Raw genomic sequence first — 17,468 nt, forward strand, 5'->3', positions numbered from 1 at the left:
CAACCTGAGCTGAGGACTTTCTGTAGTTTGGTCTCCTCATCAGCTGAACTTTTGAAAATATTGTGATGTGATTGGTCTGTTTATGTTTGTTTATGCCTCAGATCACTTTGACGACCATCGGTTATGGAGACAAGTTCCCCATCACCTGGAACGGACGTCTGCTGGCTGCAACCTTCACTCTGATTGGAGTTTCATTCTTCGCTCTGCCAGCTGTGAGTCCATCTGTTATCTATATATCTACTTGGGTTTACCTGAGACACCTCTTCATCCCAGCTCACCTGTCTCTCTCTTCAGGGGATCCTGGGTTCTGGCTTTGCTCTGAAGGTTCAGGAGCAGCACAGGCAGAAACACTTTGAGAAGAGACGAAACCCAGCAGCTGGACTCATACAGGTGAACTCACATTCTTTTTTTTTTTTTAAACTTTTTATTTATAACATTTTAAACAATATACATCAACAATAACATTATGAGGTCCAGGGATGATTAAAAAAAAATGAAAAGTAATAATACTATTACTTAGGTACACATAGGTTTTAAAGTGTTAACGGCTTTACATCCATTCTATGTTGGTGCACTGTCACTGTGTATAGAGCCCTGCCATTTCTTCCAACGTCTCTTGCCCAATTCCCCCTGTAGTCATAGATTAAACGTCATGCATTCCATCAGCTTAATGTTTTCCACTATGGATATAAAAAGGCTCATGATGGGAGGATCTTTACAAAGCCAGCATTTTGTTTTAGCAGATACTAGAAGGATCCTTAGAAGATAAGCATTGTCTGTAGTAAGATCATTTGTTAGATATACCAGGACCATTAGTTTGAATGAGTAGTTGATGTTAAAGCCCAATGTTTTTTAGATTATTTTTTTACTTCTATCTAGAAGGGTTGTATAGATGGGCAAATCCAGAATATGTGTCCACGGTCTGCCTTGACTTGCCCACAGTTTCTTCAACAGGATGCAGACATAGCACTGAATTTAGACTTTTGTTATGGTGTTACGAAGAAGCAGATGATGGTTTTCCAGCTGAAGTTCTGGCAGCTGTTGGAGTTCATTGATGTAAACTTGCTTCTCCAGATGCTTGTCCACATATCCTCTGAAACCACAATATTCATTTCTTTTTCCCATTTTTGTTTTATATAGTTTGTTGAATCCCTTTTAAGATTGATCAGGCATTAGTATAATTTACTTACAAGAGCTTTGTTACTTCCAGAGTTATATGCATTAATAAAAATTTTAATAACTGAAAAATCTCCAAGGGTACCGTTATTTATTCTTCTCCAAATATAATCGTGAAGCTGTAAGTATCTAAAAAAATCTTGTTTATCCAGTCCATATATCTTACATAGCATGTCAAAAGCCATAGGTTTAGTTTTTTCATTAACTGTACACATTGCAGTGAGACCATGTGATGTCCAGTGTTTAAACCTAATGTCTTGAGAAGCAGGTAAAAAATCAGGATCATAAGCTGGCCATCTAAGAAGTTCTATTTCCCATTGGAGTTGTAGCTGCCCCCACCAAATCCCTCCAAATCGCAGATTAACCCACTGGCTGGATGGCTGACATACGTCCTTCTCCAAGGTTACATGACCAAGTGTAGACTGGATTGGTGTTTCAGAAAGAGTTGTCTCTATGTTTTTCCATTTTGCGCTATAAGATGGGTTGCACCAACACACCAGAGTTCTCAATTGAGCAGATATGTAATAATCATTCAAAGAAGGTATAGCCAAACCCCCTCTCTCCTTCGGTAACTGCAGGGTAGAAAACTTTACTCTTGGTCTTTTATTAAGCCAGATGAATCTTGAAATATGTTTGTTCCATTCCCTAAACTGGTTCTCAGGAATAGATACTGGTAAGGCAAGAAAAAGGTACAATAGTTTGGGAAGGATTTTCATTTTGATTATCTGTATTCTGTCACCAAGGTTGAGAGGGAGCAGGCTCCAGTTCCTGAGATCACTGTATATTTCTATTAGAGTTTGTTCTGGGTGGAAATTGAAAGTTAAGATCTGTGTTTTATTGACATTGAGAGTATAGCCCGAGTATGAACCATATGTTTCCAACATTCTCATTAACACTGGTAAACCTGAGTGTGGGTCTGCTATTGTAACTAGTACATCGTCTGCATATAGGCTTATTTTATGTTCCTCCTTGCCTATTTGGATACCTTTTAATGCTGTATCTTGGCGTATAGCTTGGGCTCGGGGTTCAATAAACAAATTAAAGAGATTTGGGCTTGCAGGACATCCCTGCCTGCAGCCACATTCCAAGATTATAGGGTTGGAGAGACTACCATTAATTTTAATCCTGGCAGTGGGGAATTGGCACAGAGCTTGAAAGCACCTTATAAAGTCATTGCAGAAACCAAACCTTTTCATTGCTAGGTGGAGAAAGTCCCAAGACACTGAATCGTGCTTTTTCTGAGGTGAACTTGCATTCTGACATCACACTGTCTCTGCACTGTGATTGGTCAGTTGTTTGGAGGTGAGAACCTATAGTGGTACACTTTTCTTATTAAGAATAAACATCCTAAAATCTACTTCTCAGAGCAACCAGTGTTCAGCAGCTGCATTTAAGTTTCCTACAGTGACTTTTACCTGTATGCTCTGCTCTCAGAGAGCTCAGCTGGTTTAATAGTGAAAGTCTCACTAAATATAAACACTTACTGAAGCAGGTAATCATATCAGACTCAGAGTGCTGTTACTGGTCTGCGGCAGCAGAATGAACACTTTGAACTTTAACCTATTAACTGGCAATGGCCTGCCTGCAGGCCGTTTGTAGTGCTTTCCGACTTTGAAGCCTCATACCATCATAGTAACGCTGCAGTTCACCCTTACAATGCTTTTATATGAAAGACTAGACCCTCAGAATTGGATTGACACCTCATTTGGCCAATCATGTTATGAAATGGGTTTTCCATAGCCAATAATAAGCAGACAGCGTCATGTGACTTTTCTGGACATGCCCCCAAATGTTCTCCAATCTTTCTTATTGGTCAACTGTGACCCAAAATCCAAAACCACAGATGTATAGTCAATAAAATTCCTGACACGTGGGTATATGGCACTATGGGGTGGGTTTTCACATGAATCCATAAACTTTCTGCGTAGTCAGTGCGTCCTCCGTGCGTAAAACTGAGCAGGAAGTAAGAGTGTGTGCGCCGTCGTGCGTAAACAGTGTTTACAATACTTTTTCTCGCCAACAGATTGTCAGAATGTATCAAAAACAGGCTATATTGATTCAATGAAGTGACTAAATGACTCATGAGAGTGGATTATTATTTATTAGAGGATTTCGTCACTGATTCGACCGGTTTTATCACTGCAAAATCCCGCGAACGAACAGCTGTACTCTGACGGCGATTCATGGTACGTAACTTTTTATTCTCAGCTCGTCCTCGTATTATATGCCGTTTAGATGTAAATATGTATGTAATGGTGAGCTTGGCATGCACCATTACACAGAAAATATCACTGTACGCTGTTGTTGTGCCACTTATATTGTGTGTGTGTGTGCTTTACATATGGAAATTTACAAGAGCAGTGTTGGGGGAGGGAAGGTTGTTACAGGTCTCGATAAGGCTTTCACGGGGGTCTTTATTATGTTTATTACAGCAGGATGAGGAGGACAGTGGCTCAGAGCTTTTTCTTGACCAGTCAAGTATATAAAGTTTTACAAAAAGCTTTATGCTTTGTGGTGGGCTTTGTTTACGTTTTGTTTGTGGGGGTGGGGGTATTTGTTTGGGAGGGGGTTGTAAGTTGTGTATCAGAGAAGGACTATTGGGAGGATTGTGTTTTTTATTTTATTTTATGTGAATATGTAGTGTTTACATTTACTGTAACTTTTGATCAATATACAATTTATTTATTTTGTGTGTGTGAAGGAATCACTGAAAATAGACTGGGGGGGTTGTAAATGAAGGCCTAAGGTTTTCCTTTTACAAATTAGGGCAACCTCTGATTTATATGTCTATAATTGTAATTAATTTGTACTATCAGTAACTTTGTGTATAGCAGAGGATTCCTCAGGGTTGTGTCTTTGATTAGAGCCTCATTGATGACTGTATGTTGAAGCATTGAGGAGTTACAGCCATTTGAAGTTTGTATAACAAAGGCTGCTCACATGTGCGACCACGCCTGAGATAAACACACAAAAACCTTTACAAAAACAGTAGGTTTTTGTGCTATCTTGATAAAATTTGAAATACACGTCAACAAGACTTCATTCTACAGCTTCATTATATTTTCCAGTCAATACCTTTTATACTCAGTGTGTAGTTACATACAAACAAACATGAAAAATCTAAGCAAGGCAAAAATTGTCTAATTTTTCTGTGTTCCAGACTTAATAGCTACATTCTCATTACAGTTAAAGCATTTTTGACTGTAAAAATGAAAAATATAGCTTGTCTCCTTCACAAAGAGACCAAGCTTTTGCATGTACTCCAAAAAGTTCAGGAACAGCAGCTGATTTAATTTGGGTATGCTTTTTCAGGCATTTTTGTTGATTTTGGAGTGGCCGGTTAAGGAGTTAATGCCTTCACATGAGAGCTAATAGAATAGAATGCCTTTATTGTCATTACACAGAAGTTACAATGAGATTGATGTCAGCTGGTTCCTTCCTTTGTCAACAGGCGGCCTGGAGGGTTTACGCCACAAACCTGAGTCGAACTGATCTGACATCTACATGGGATTATTATGAGAGGACAGTGTCTGTCCCCATGTACAGGTGAGACTCAACCGCACAGGTGCACACCTGCAGTCACTCACTCCACAGAGATTCTTTTTTTTCCCCTTTATTTATACAGGAAAATCTCTTGAGATTTATTGTCTCATTTACAAGAGAGACTCGTTACATACATCAACAAACAACAACAAAAACAACAAAAAAAACACACAAAAAAACCCCCACAAAATAAATGACATATAAACAGTAATAATAAAATCTACTTAACACTTCTAAAAATCCATAACATACAATTATCACCAAAACGGTTTTTACTGATAACAAACACAAGTGCCTGGAACATGCTTCAGCAGGACCTGAAGCTTTCCATTCTGCTTGGAGAGCTTCAGGTCCTGCTGAAGCATGTTCCAGGTGGAGGGGGCAGAGAAGGAGAATGTATTTTTGCCAAGCTCAGTACACATTGATGGAACATTGAATGCAATAAAGTCCTGAGAGCGAAGATTGTGGTATTGTTTTTTTGCATGAAATGTAACATGACAAATATGAGGGAACCAGATGGAGGATGGATTTGTAAATGAAGGTATACCAGTGTAACAGTCTACGAGCATGTAGATAGATAGATAGAATGCCTTTATTGTCATTATACAGGATGTACAATGAGATTTGGAGGGCCACTCCTGTTCAGTGCCATGCAACAGAAAATCAAACTCTCTAAAATAAAAATAAAAATATTATAATCTAGTATAATCAAGAAATATACAGAAAATAAACAATGTATAAAATATATAAAAAAATAGAATGTATAAAAATATATACATACACTGGTGCATCTGTACATTGTAAGAAAAGTAAATAAGTGTATACATATGTAGAGAGGGCCATTTAACTAAAGAATATAGGGTGCAATGATGATGAAGGGCTTTGCTACCTGTAATAAATCTAAGCGCTCCAGACAACGTCCAACAAACGCTAGCAGAGGCCTTCATATAAACAATATCTCCATAGTCTAGAATACTCATAAAAGTGTCAGAGACAAGCTGTTTTCTGACATTTTTGAGAAACAAATCTTATTTAAAAAAAGAAGCTTAGTTTTAACTTAGGTTTTTTAGGCATATTTTCAATGTGGGGCTTAAAAGTTAAATTTTCATCTATAGTGATGCCAAGATAATTATAAGATGATACAAAATCAATGAGCACACCCTGTGTGGTGGTGATAGCAAGGAGCTATGTGGGCACCTTTTTCTTATTGGAAAATAACATGCCCTTTGTCTTACTTGCAGTAACAATTTAAGTTGCAATAGTTGAGACTGAAATTTGAGACTGAAAGCTGTCAAAAGAGGACTGTAAGTGCTCAAAAACAAGGGCAACTGATTTTGCACAACAATAAATTACTAAATCATCGGCATAAAAATGCACAGCTGCACTTGTAAGACCATGACCCAAATTATTAATATAAATTTTAAATCTTAAACTATGTCATTGTGTAAACTGTGTGTCTGCAGGCTGATCCCTCCTCTCAATCAGCTGGACTTACTGAGGAACCTCAAGAACAAATCAGGACTCTCCTTCAGGTGTGAAAGATTTCGCACAACAGTCATGTCATAACTGCACCAATGAGCCAAAACCTCCTCAAACTAACCTGTGAACATTTCAGCAGCTAAAATGCTAACGCTGAGGCTTCAGAATGTCCAAAACCAATGGATGATGTCATGGTGCCCATTTTCATCTTTTTTTATGTAGTCATTGTTTGTCTCATTGGTGTTTTAACTTCCAGTCAGCTAAAGATTTTCTGACAGAAAATCACAGTGATCAATAATTATCTTTAAAATCAATGACAGCCTGTCTCTCTCTGCAGGAAGGACGTTCAACCAGAACCTTCTCCCAGGTCCGTCTTCAGTACTTCAGGGACTGAGATCAGATTTCCCAACATTTTAGCCAAATGTTAAACAAGCATTGTTTCCGAAGCTTCCAGATGCTTCCAGATGCTTCCAGATGTTACTTTTAGATAAAGCCTCTTACATCCATCTTAGTGTTATGTTCTTCTGTTCGAAGATTTCTATTTGGATATGTTAGACAGGCGCAAGGTTTATTTTTGACTGCAAATTTTGATTTAGTTTTAGTCATAGTCTTTTGATGAAAATGTAATTTAGTTTTAGTCATAATTTAGTCATCTGAATAGTTTTAGTTTTAGTCTAGTTTTAGTCGACTAATTAGTGTAAGAATATAGTCCACTAAATCTATAGCCGATTCAGTCGACTAAAATATAAAGGGTGTAAAATGTAAATGCTTTTTTTTTCAGTTCCCTCGAATTAGTCATTATACACACTTATATGAAACATTTATTAAAAGTTATGGAATATTATTAATGCTTGAATAACCAATACACACACACATACATTATAGCTTTTGAATGAATGAATGAATGAAGTTTATTGCCATGTGGGTGAACAAGTTCACACATTGTGTCATGGTCCTGGGCCGGTGGCCCAGTGTTTTGGTTTCTAATTGTGAAGTTCTGTTCTATTTCTAGTTTTGGTTATAGTTTAGTATTTGAATCTTAGTTTCTTTGTTTTCTGTTTTGGTTTCTCATGTTCTGGTTTTCCCTATACTCCCGTGTGTGTGTGTAAGTCATGACCCTCTTGTATTTAGGTTCCCTTTGGTTTAGTTCTGTGTTAGTGTCTCTCCTTTGTCCCAGGTCTGGTTTAGTTGGTCATGTTCTCACTCCTTTTGTCAGTCTGTTAAGTCAGCATGTTTTTGGTTAGGTCAGTTCCTGTTTTATTTTGACAGTCTTGTGTTCCTTGTGCTTTGTGTTTAGTTTTGCTTCCCCTTGTCATTAGGTTCATTTGGTTCACCTGTCGTCCCCTGCTGTTTCCACTTGCCCTAATCCCCTTCTGTATATTTAAGCCCTTTGTTTTCCCTCTGTTCCTTGTTCGGGTCCTCGTCAGTTTTGGCCTGTGTGTTTTGTCTTCGAGTTCCTAGTGTCTGCTTTTGAGTTTTCTGTTTTGTAATTGTTTGAGTTATCAAATAAACCTCCCTCCGAACCTGCTCTCGCCGTGTCCTGCACTGGGGTCCTCCCTGCCTTGCCCGCACACAGCCGTGACAGTAGGACCCGAACCCAGAAATGGACCTCGCGGACAGCGATCTACAGGAGCGTCAAGCAGTAATGGAGTCTTACCGGGATGAGAAGATTAGGTGGAAGCCCTGGCTTGCCCTGGGGTGCAGGTCTGAGTTTTATGGCACTCGCCTGGCCCTGGGCGGGCCAGCAAGCTGGCAAAGGTCCCAGAAACGTCGCGCTCCACCTCAGCCTCAAGCCCAAGCCTCGCCACGGCAGCTGTTCGCTCCGCCAGCTGCAACCCCTCCGCTCTTTCCGACGGCGATCACAGTGGGTGGCTACCTCTCTTCGCCGCCACTGCAGAGAATGCCGCCCATCACCTCGTTGCAGCCTCCGCTCGCTTCTGGGAGAAAGAAGCATGGCTCTCGACGAGGGAATCAGCAGCCTTTGCCTGCCGCACCCGTAAGCACCGCACAGCACCAGCTCGGCGTCACTGTGCGGTCTGTGCAGCATCAGGACGATTCTGCTCACTCGCCCGTGTGTGGCGGCACCGGGCTCTTTGTGAGTAACTCTGCTGTTTTGCCTTATTCAAAGACTGAGTTCACTGTCGCTGTTCCTAATAAAGTGGCCACTAAGGAAAATGAGTTTTCCAAACAGGCAGTAAACACTGGTCTCTCCACTTCAGCTTCAGTGCCAGCTAGAGATAAAGACATTTCATATTCTAAGACTGATAATTCGGACAATGAGATGTTGCAGGACATTTTGGACTATATGTATGAACTATGTGAAGAATGGCAAAGACTGCCTAAGGAAGGGAATAAGAGAGCCATTTCACACAGTTTACATGGCTTGGTATCGAGTTTTCCGTGGCTTTTGGACTCATTGCCTGCCATGGTTAAGGACTTTGTTATGGACATTGTGCAGTCGGTGGATGCACCAACATTTCATGGTAAGACTCGAGGCATGAAGACTGTGGCTGACAATGTTCTTAATGAGCTGGCCAGTGACAAGACTGTGAGCAGTCTCCCTGAGAGATATTCTGTACCCGCACCCGTTTTGTTTCCGCGGGTGGAAGCTGCCAAGGACAGGCCCGCTTCTGCACCCGTTCATGTTCCTCGGGTGGGGGCAGTTTTGGTTCAGCAGTCACAGCCACCAGCTTCAGAGCCTCCTCTTCAGCCGTCACAGCTGTTAGCTGCAGCAGCCCCCAAGCCACGACCACGCTCCTTTATGCCCACACCAGCCTTGACAGCTCCTTCTGACCCAGCTCCCTCTGCTCACTCAGCTCCCTTAGCTCCCTCTGCTCACTTAGCTCCAGCTCCCTCCGCTCACCTAGTTCCAGCTCCCTTAGCCCCAGCTCCTTTAGCCCCAGCTCCCTCTGCTCACCTTGCATCAGAGCCTTCAGCTCCTGCATCAGCCGCCTCAGAGCCTTCAGCTCCCTCTGCTCGCCCTGCTCCTTTAGCTCCAGCTTCCCCTGCACCCGTACCTGTTCCGCGGGTGGGGGCAGCCACGGACGGGCTGACCTCTGCACCCGTTCCTGTTCCGCGGGTGGGGGCAGCCACGGACGGGCTGACCTCTGCACCCGTTCCTGTTCCGCGGGTGGGGGCAGCCACGGACGGGCTGACCTCTGCACCCGTTCCTGTTCCGCGGGTGGGGGCAGCCACGGACGGGCTGACCTCTGCACCCGTTCCTGTTCCGCGGGGGGGGGCAGCCACGGACGGGCTGACCTCTGCACCCGTTCCTGTTCCGCGGGTGGGGGCAGCCACGGACGGGCTGACCTCTGCACCCGTTCCTGTTCCTCGGGTGGGGGCAGTTAGGTCCAAGCCTTTGTATCAGTTTTCAGCGTTAGCTGCAGCAGCAGGGACTCAGTCAGCCTCTGTGGCTCTCCCTCTATCCCAGTCAGCTGTAGCTCCAGCCTCCGCTCTATCCCAGTCAGCTGTAGCTCCAGCCTCTGCTCTATCCCAGTCAGCTGTAGCTCCAGCCTCCGCTCTATCCCAGTCAGCTGTAGCTCCAGCCTCCGCTTTATCCCAGTCAGCTGTAGCTCCAGCCTCCGCTCTATCCCAGTCAGCTGTAGCTCCAGCCTCCGCTCTATCCCAGTCAGCTGTAGCTCCAGCCTCCGCTCTATCCCAATCAGCTGTAGCTCCAGCCTCCGCTCTCCCCAGCTCTCAGTCAACCCCTGTAGCTCTGCCTCCCACTCAGTCAGCTCTTTTAGTTTTGGTTACCCCTGCAGCCTCAGTCCCAGTCCCTTTGGTCCCAGCTCCCTCAGCATCAGCTTCAGTTCCTTTAGCGCCCTCAGCTCCACTTCCCTTAGCTTCGGTCCCTTCAGTTTTGGTTCCTTTAGTCCCCTCACTCCCTCCTATCACCTCAGCTCCTTCCCCTTCGGTCCCTTTGGTCACTCCCTTAGTTCCCTCCTCTGCTCCGCCTCAGCCTGCACCTGCACTTCATCTGTCTTCACCACCACCATCAGACTCACCCGATCCATCTGCAAAGCAGCCCCAGTCGTCGGAGGAGATGGCTGCGTGCCCTGCAATGCAGCCAGGGAGTCTCGCTCAGTCCGAGCCGCCGGAGAGTCCTGAGGGTCCTGCGCCAGAGCCCGTGCGTCCCGCTCGGTCCGAGCGTCCTGAGAGCCCTGAGGGTCCTGCGCCAGAGCCCGTGCGTCCCGCTCAGTCCGAGCGGCCTGAGAGTCCTGAGGGTCCTGCGCCAGAGCCCGTGCGTCCCGCTCAGTCCGAGCGTCCTGAGCCAGAGGGTCCTGCACCAGAGCCTGTGTGTGCTGCTCAGCCAGAACCCGTGCTGGAAAGTCACGCTCTGTCCGAGCCTCCTGTCCTGTCTCGTCGCCGCCGCTGGGAGCGCGGTCGGCCTCCTGCTCGTCTTCGTCCTCGTCGCCGCCGCTGGGAGCGCGGTCGGCCTCCTGCTCGGCTGCGTCCTCGTCGCCGCCGCTGGGAGCGCGGTCGGCCTCCTGCTCGTCTTCGTCCTCGGCGCCGCCGCTGGGAGCGCGGTCGGCCTCCTGCTCGTCTTCGTCCTCGTCGCCGCCGCTGGGAGCGCGGTCGGCCTCCTGCTCGCCTTCGTCCTCTCCGCCGCCGCTGGGAGCGCGGTCGGCCCCCTGCTCGTCTTCGTCGTCGCCGCCGCTGGGAGCGCGGTCGGCCTCCTGCTCGCCTTCGTCCTCTCCACCGCCGCTGGGAACGCGGTCGGCCTCCAGACTTGTGTTTTCTTTTGTTTGGACTTTTTTCCAGCCGTGTGCTACCGCCTTCTGTTTCATTCCTGGTTTGTTTTTGGACATTGTTGCTCCTTGGGATTTTGTTTTGTTTTTGTCTCGAGCCCTCCGTCCTGGTCCCCCGCCGCCCGCCCTGGTCTGGCTTTTTGTTTTCGGGTTTTGGGCCGTCTGGAGCCGGCCCTTGAGGGGGGGGGTACTGTCATGGTCCTGGGCCGGTGGCCCAGTGTTTTGGTTTCTAATTGTGAAGTTCTGTTCTATTTCTAGTTTTGGTTATAGTTTAGTATTTGAATCTTAGTTTCTTTTGTTTTCTGTTTTGGTTTCTCATGTTCTGTTTTTCCCTATACTCCCGTGTGTGTGTGTAAGTCATGACCCTCTTGTATTTAGGTTCCCTTTGGTTTAGTTCTGTGTTAGTGTCTCTCCTTTGTCCCAGGTCTGGTTTAGTTGGTCATGTTCTCACTCCTTTTGTCAGTCTGTTAAGTCAGCATGTTTTTGGTTAGGTCAGTTCCTGTTTTATTTTGACAGTCTTGTGTTCCTTGTGCTTTGTGTTTAGTTTTGCTTCCCCTTGTCATTAGGTTCATTTGGTTCACCTGTCGTCCCCTGCTGTTTCCACTTGCCCTAATCCCCTTCTGTATATTTAAGCCCTTTGTTTTCCCTCTGTTCCTTGTTCGGGTCCTCGTCAGTTTTGGCCTGTGTGTTTTGTCTTCGAGTTCCTAGTGTCTGCTTTTGAGTTTTCTGTTTTGTAATTGTTTGAGTTATCAAATAAACCTCCCTCCGAACCTGCTCTCGCCGTGTCCTGCACTGGGGTCCTCCCTGCCTTGCCCGCAAACAGCCGTGACAGTAGGACCCGAACCCAGAAATGGACCTCGCGGACAGCGATCTACAGGAGCGTCAAGCAGTAATGGAGTCTTACCGGGATGAGAAGATTAGGTGGAAGCCCTGGCTTGCCCTGGGGTGCAGGTCTGAGTTTTATGGCACTCGCCTGGCCCTGGGCGGGCCAGCAAGCTGGCAAAGGTCCCAGAAACGTCGCGCTCCACCTCAGCCTCAAGCCCAAGCCTCGCCACGGCAGCTGTTCGCTCCGCCAGCTGCAACCCCTCCGCTCTTTCCGACGGCGATCACAGTGGGTGGCTACCTCTCTTCGCCGCCACTGCAGAGAATGCCGCCCATCACCTCGTTGCAGCCTCCGCTCGCTTCTGGGAGAAAGAAGCATGGCTCTCGACGAGGGAATCAGCAGCCTTTGCCTGCCGCACCCGTAAGCACCGCACAGCACCAGCTCGGCGTCACTGTGCGGTCTGTGCAGCATCAGGACGATTCTGCTCACTCGCCCGTGTGTGGCGGCACCGGGCTCTTTGTGAGTAACTCTGCTGTTTTGCCTTATTCAAAGACTGAGTTCACTGTCGCTGTTCCTAATAAAGTGGCCACTAAGGAAAATGAGTTTTCCAAACAGGCAGTAAACACTGGTCTCTCCACTTCAGCTTCAGTGCCAGCTAGAGATAAAGACATTTCATATTCTAAGACTGATAATTCGGACAATGAGATGTTGCAGGACATTTTGGACTATATGTATGAACTATGTGAAGAATGGCAAAGACTGCCTAAGGAAGGGAATAAGAGAGCCATTTCACACAGTTTACATGGCTTGGTATCGAGTTTTCCGTGGCTTTTGGACTCATTGCCTGCCATGGTTAAGGACTTTGTTATGGACATTGTGCAGTCGGTGGATGCACCAACATTTCATGGTAAGACTCGAGGCATGAAGACTGTGGCTGACAATGTTCTTAATGAGCTGGCCAGTGACAAGACTGTGAGCAGTCTCCCTGAGAGATATTCTGTACCCGCACCCGTTTTGTTTCCGCGGGTGGAAGCTGCCAAGGACAGGCCCGCTTCTGCACCCGTTCATGTTCCTCGGGTGGGGGCAGTTTTGGTTCAGCAGTCACAGCCACCAGCTTCAGAGCCTCCTCTTCAGCCGTCACAGCTGTTAGCTGCAGCAGCCCCCAAGCCACGACCACACTCCTTTATGCCCACACCAGCCTTGACAGCTCCTTCTGACCCAGCTCCCTCTGCTCACTCAGCTCCCTTAGCTCCCTCTGCTCACTCAGCTCCCTTAGCTCCCTCTGCTCACTAAGCTCCAGCTCCCTCCGCTCACCTAGTTCCAGCTCCCTTAGCTCCCTCTGCTCCTTTAGCCCCAGCTCCCTCTGCTCACCTTGCATCAGAGCCTTCAGCTCCTGCATCAGCCGCCTCAGAGCCTTCAGCTCCCTCTGCTCGCCCTGCTCCTTTAGCTCCAGCTTCCCCTGCACCCGTACCTGTTCCGCGGGTGGGGGCAGCCACGGACGGGCTGACCTCTGCACCCGTTCCTGTTCCGCGGGTGGGGGCAGCCACGGACGGGCTGACCTCTGCACCCGTTCCTGTTCCGCGGGTGGGGGCAGCCACGGACGGGCTGACCTCTGCACCCGTTCCTGTTCCGCGGGTGGGGGCAGCCACGGACGGGCTGACCTCTGCACCCGTTCCTGTTCCGCGGGTGGGGGCAGCCACGGACGGGCTGACCTCTGCACCCGTTCCTGTTCCTCGGGTGGGGGCAGCTAGGTCCAAGCCTTTGTATCAGTTTTCAGCGTTAGCTGCAGCAGCAGGGACTCAGTCAGCCTCTGTGGCTCTCCCTCTATCCCAGTCAGCTGTAGCTCCAGCCTCCGCTCTATCCCAGTCAGCTGTAGCTCCAGCCTCCGCTCTATCCCAGTCAGCTGTAGCTCCAGCCTCCGCTCTATCCCAGTCAGCTGTAGCTCCAGCCTCCGCTCTATCCCAGTCAGCTGTAGCTCCAGCCTCCGCTCTATCCCAATCAGCTGTAGCTCCAGCCTCCGCTCTCCCCAGCTCTCAGTCAACCCCTGTAGCTCTGCCTCCCACTCAGTCAGCTCTTTTAGTTTTGGTTACCCCTGCAGCCTCAGTCCCAGTCCCTTTGGTCCCAGCTCCCTCAGCATCAGCTTCAGTTCCTTTAGCGCCCTCAGCTCCACTTCCCTTAGCTTCGGTCCCTTCAGTTTTGGTTCCTTTAGTCCCCTCACTCCCTCCTATCACCTCAGCTCCTTCCCCTTCGGTCCCTTTGGTCACTCCCTTAGTTCCCTCCTCTGCTCCGCCTCAGCCTGCACCTGCACTTCATCTGTCTTCACCACCACCATCAGACTCACCCGATCCATCTGCAAAGCAGCCCCAGTCGTCGGAGGAGATGGCTGCGTGCCCTGCAATGCAGCCAGGGAGTCTCGCTCAGTCCGAGCCGCCGGAGAGTCCTGAGGGTCCTGCGCCAGAGCCCGTGCGACCCACTCAGTCCGAGCGTCCTGAGAGTCCTGAGGGTCCTGCGCCAGAGCCCGTGCATCCCGCTCAGTCCGAGCGTCCTGAGAGTCCTGAGGGTCCTGCGCCAGAGCCCGTGCGTCCCGCTCAGTCCGAGCGTCCTGAGAGTCCTGAGGGTCCTGCGCCAGAGCCCGTGCGTCCCGCTCAGTCCGAGCGTCCTGAGAGTCCTGAGGGTCCTGCGCCAGAGCCCGTGCGTCCCGCTCAGTCCGAGCGTCCTGAGAGTCCTGAGGGTCCTGCGCCAGAGCCCGTGCGTCCCGCTCAGTCCGAGCGTCCGGAGGGTTCCGCTCAGCCCGAGCGCCATGAGCCAGAGGGTCCTGCACCAGAGCCTGTGTGTGCTGCTCAGCCAGAACCCGTGCTGGAAAGTCACGCTCTGTCCGAGCCTCCTGTCCTGTCTCGTCGCCGCCGCTGGGAGCGCGGTCGGCCTCCTGCTCGTCTTCGTCCTCGTCGCCGCCGCTGGGAGCGCGGTCGGCCTCCTGCTCGTCTTCGTCCTCGTCGCCGCCGCTGGGAGCGCGGTCGGCCTCCTGCTCGTCTTCGTCCTCGTCGCCGCCGCTGGGAGCGCGGTCGGCCTCCTGCTCGCCTTCGTCCTCTCTGCCGCCGCTGGGAGCGCGGTCGGCCCCCTGCTCGTCTTCGTCGTCGCCGCCGCTGGGAGCGCGGTCGGCCTCCTGCTCGCCTTCGTCCTCTCCCCCGCCGCTGGGAACGCGGTCGGCCTCCAGACTTGTGTTTTCTTTTGTTTGGACTTTTTTCCAGCCGTGTGCTGCCGCCTTCTGTTTCATTCCTGGTTTGTTTTTTGGACATTGTTGCTCCTTGGGATTTTGTTTTGTTTTTGTCTCGAGCCCTCTGTCCTGGTCCCCCGCCGCCCGCCCTGGTCTGGCTTTTTGTTTTCGGGTTTTGGGCCGTCTGGAGCCGGCCCTTGAGGGGGGGGTACTGTCATGGTCCTGGGCCGGTGGCCCAGTGTTTTGGTTTCTAATTGTGAAGTTCTGTTCTATTTCTAGTTTTGGTTATAGTTTAGTATTTGAATCTTAGTTTCTTTGTTTTCTGTTTTGGTTTCTCATGTTCTGTTTTTCCCTATACTCCCGTGTGTGTGTGTAAGTCATGACCCTCTTGTATTTAGGTTCCCTTTGGTTTAGTTCTGTGTTAGTGTCTCTCCTTTGTCCCAGGTCTGGTTTAGTTGGTCATGTTCTCACTCCTTTTGTCAGTCTGTTAAGTCAGCATGTTTTTGGTTAGGTCAGTTCCTGTTTTATTTTGACAGTCTTGTGTTCCTTGTGCTTTGTGTTTAGTTTTGCTTCCCCTTGTCATTAGGTTCATTTGGTTCACCTGTCGTCCCCTGCTGTTTCCACTTGCCCTAATCCCCTTCTGTATATTTAAGCCCTTTGTTTTCCCTCTGTTCCTTGTTCGGGTCCTCGTCAGTTTTGGCCTGTGTGTTTTGTCTTCGAGTTCCTAGTGTCTGCTTTTGAGTTTTCTGTTTTGTAATTGTTTGAGTTATCAAATAAACCTCCCTCCGAACCTGCTCTCGCCGTGTCCTGCACTGGGGTCCTCCCTGCCTTGCCCGCACACAGCCGTGACACATTGGAAATTGCAGTTACAGAACACCATCCAAGAATACACAAAACACAACACACATGGGGGGGATATGTGTCCTGGGGTCATGCAGCCGACTTGCAGCACTACCTTTGGCAGGAGGAGAAAACAACACATCATGGGGAAGTTAGGTTAAAAAAAAGTAATCTGGTACAGTGCTCAAAAAGAGCACTATACCAGGGTCCAAAAAAACCACCTTAGCAAAGCATTTGCACATGTAAAGCTAGGACAGCGGCGGTAGGTGAGGTCAGGGCAGGAGGGAATGCAGACGGAGACGAGCGGTGGGGGCATTGTGGAGCCAGATGCCAGGTTCCAGCCAAAACAGTTCGCTGATAGTGGTGGAATTTCATCAGCGGCCGTGGTACACCAGACCGAGCTTCACAAATCACAACGCGGAGTGGGGGGAAGAGCAGCCGCACACAGAGCCCTGGAGAGAGATATGGTTGCCAACCCAAGGCCGGCAGGGGAGCCGAATTCCTGATAACAAATGTTGTTTTGGAACAGGCTGCTTGTTTTTCCAACAGCCTTCAGTCTTACTGGGAAACCATTCAAAAATCCAATATTCCAAATTCGTTGATTGCCGTCCTCACTGTGCAGAACCGAACTATATCTCCTGATCTAACCCCTCTCGCCTGCGAGCCCGCTAATCTTGCGGCTCAGGTCCACCAGGCTTTGAGTCTGAGTTTGTACGGCTCTGCTCAGCCCTTCCACCTGGGTCGGCAGCCTCTGCAGATGTCGAACCGCCGTCCAGATTTTCTTAATTTGCCAGTAAAGCAGGTATCCACCGAGCCCAAACAGAGAAGATACCGCTACCAAAAAGCCGAATATATATGCGTCTTCCACGTCTTCCACTCCAAGGGCTGAGAAGCACACCGGTCACCACGAGCTCCAAGAGTCGATGACGTATCCAACCGGGTCTGTTCCACTCGGACACGCAGGCTCCCCTGTCCCGGATCTCATAGTGGAAAAAATTCGATCAATGATGGAGAATGCCCAGTTTGCCAGATCCATGTTTCAATCTTGTTCTTATTCGGACAGTGTGTAAAAGACGCTCTCACAGCAAGCAGCCAGCGGAGAGATGGGGAGGGCAGGGAGAGAGAGATAGTGCGACCGTCTCTGACAAGAGCTGCTTCCCACACACCTGATCATTAACACACCTCACTGAGATAATCAGAGCGTTTTACAGCAGGACACGCTCTGAAAGGTACAGGGCAGTGTGCAGGACTAAGATTAGGAAAGGCTAATCCACCGCGGTGTGGAGATTTTCTCTAAACACAAATGCTAAACACTTTACCCTGATGACATTAAAATGCTTACCTTTGCATGGAGATCTGGGTGACTGGTTTGCAGATGTCGTTTAAGATTTGTCGTGTTTTTACCCCAGATAGTCGCCCCACATGGTTTACACATCATTTTGTTTGTCATGACTTCAAAAGAGAAATATGTCCATACATTGGCTCTTCTCTTTCTCCCAGCTGACTCTGTCTAAATAACTTGGTTATATCAGCAAGTAATGACAATTCACTGGCTAGTGTGGCCTTCCTGGGTTTAGATCAAATTTGTGCAACTGTGTGTTTGATTGGATGTTTTCCTAACTTGTCCCACCCTGTCACAAAATTA

General features: G+C 48.4%; 1 protein-coding gene across 2 annotated transcripts in view; it reads left to right on the forward strand.

The window, feature by feature from the left end:
• Window positions 1–17,468, forward strand: part of kcnq2b (potassium voltage-gated channel, KQT-like subfamily, member 2b) — a 124,883-nt gene that overhangs the window by 55,434 nt on the left and 51,981 nt on the right. For both annotated transcript variants that reach the window (XM_030728743.1, XM_030728744.1), the window contains 5 exons: window positions 102–212; window positions 295–390; window positions 4,628–4,722; window positions 6,183–6,251; window positions 6,536–6,565. In XM_030728743.1, coding sequence (XP_030584603.1) covers window positions 102–212; window positions 295–390; window positions 4,628–4,722; window positions 6,183–6,251; window positions 6,536–6,565 — 401 coding nt within the window. The remainder of the gene's footprint in view (window positions 1–101; window positions 213–294; window positions 391–4,627; window positions 4,723–6,182; window positions 6,252–6,535; window positions 6,566–17,468) is intronic.

The sequence above is a fragment of the Archocentrus centrarchus genome, chromosome 5, assembly GCF_007364275.1.
Source record: "Archocentrus centrarchus isolate MPI-CPG fArcCen1 chromosome 5, fArcCen1, whole genome shotgun sequence".
NCBI classification, from domain to species: Eukaryota; Metazoa; Chordata; class Actinopteri; order Cichliformes; family Cichlidae; genus Archocentrus; species Archocentrus centrarchus.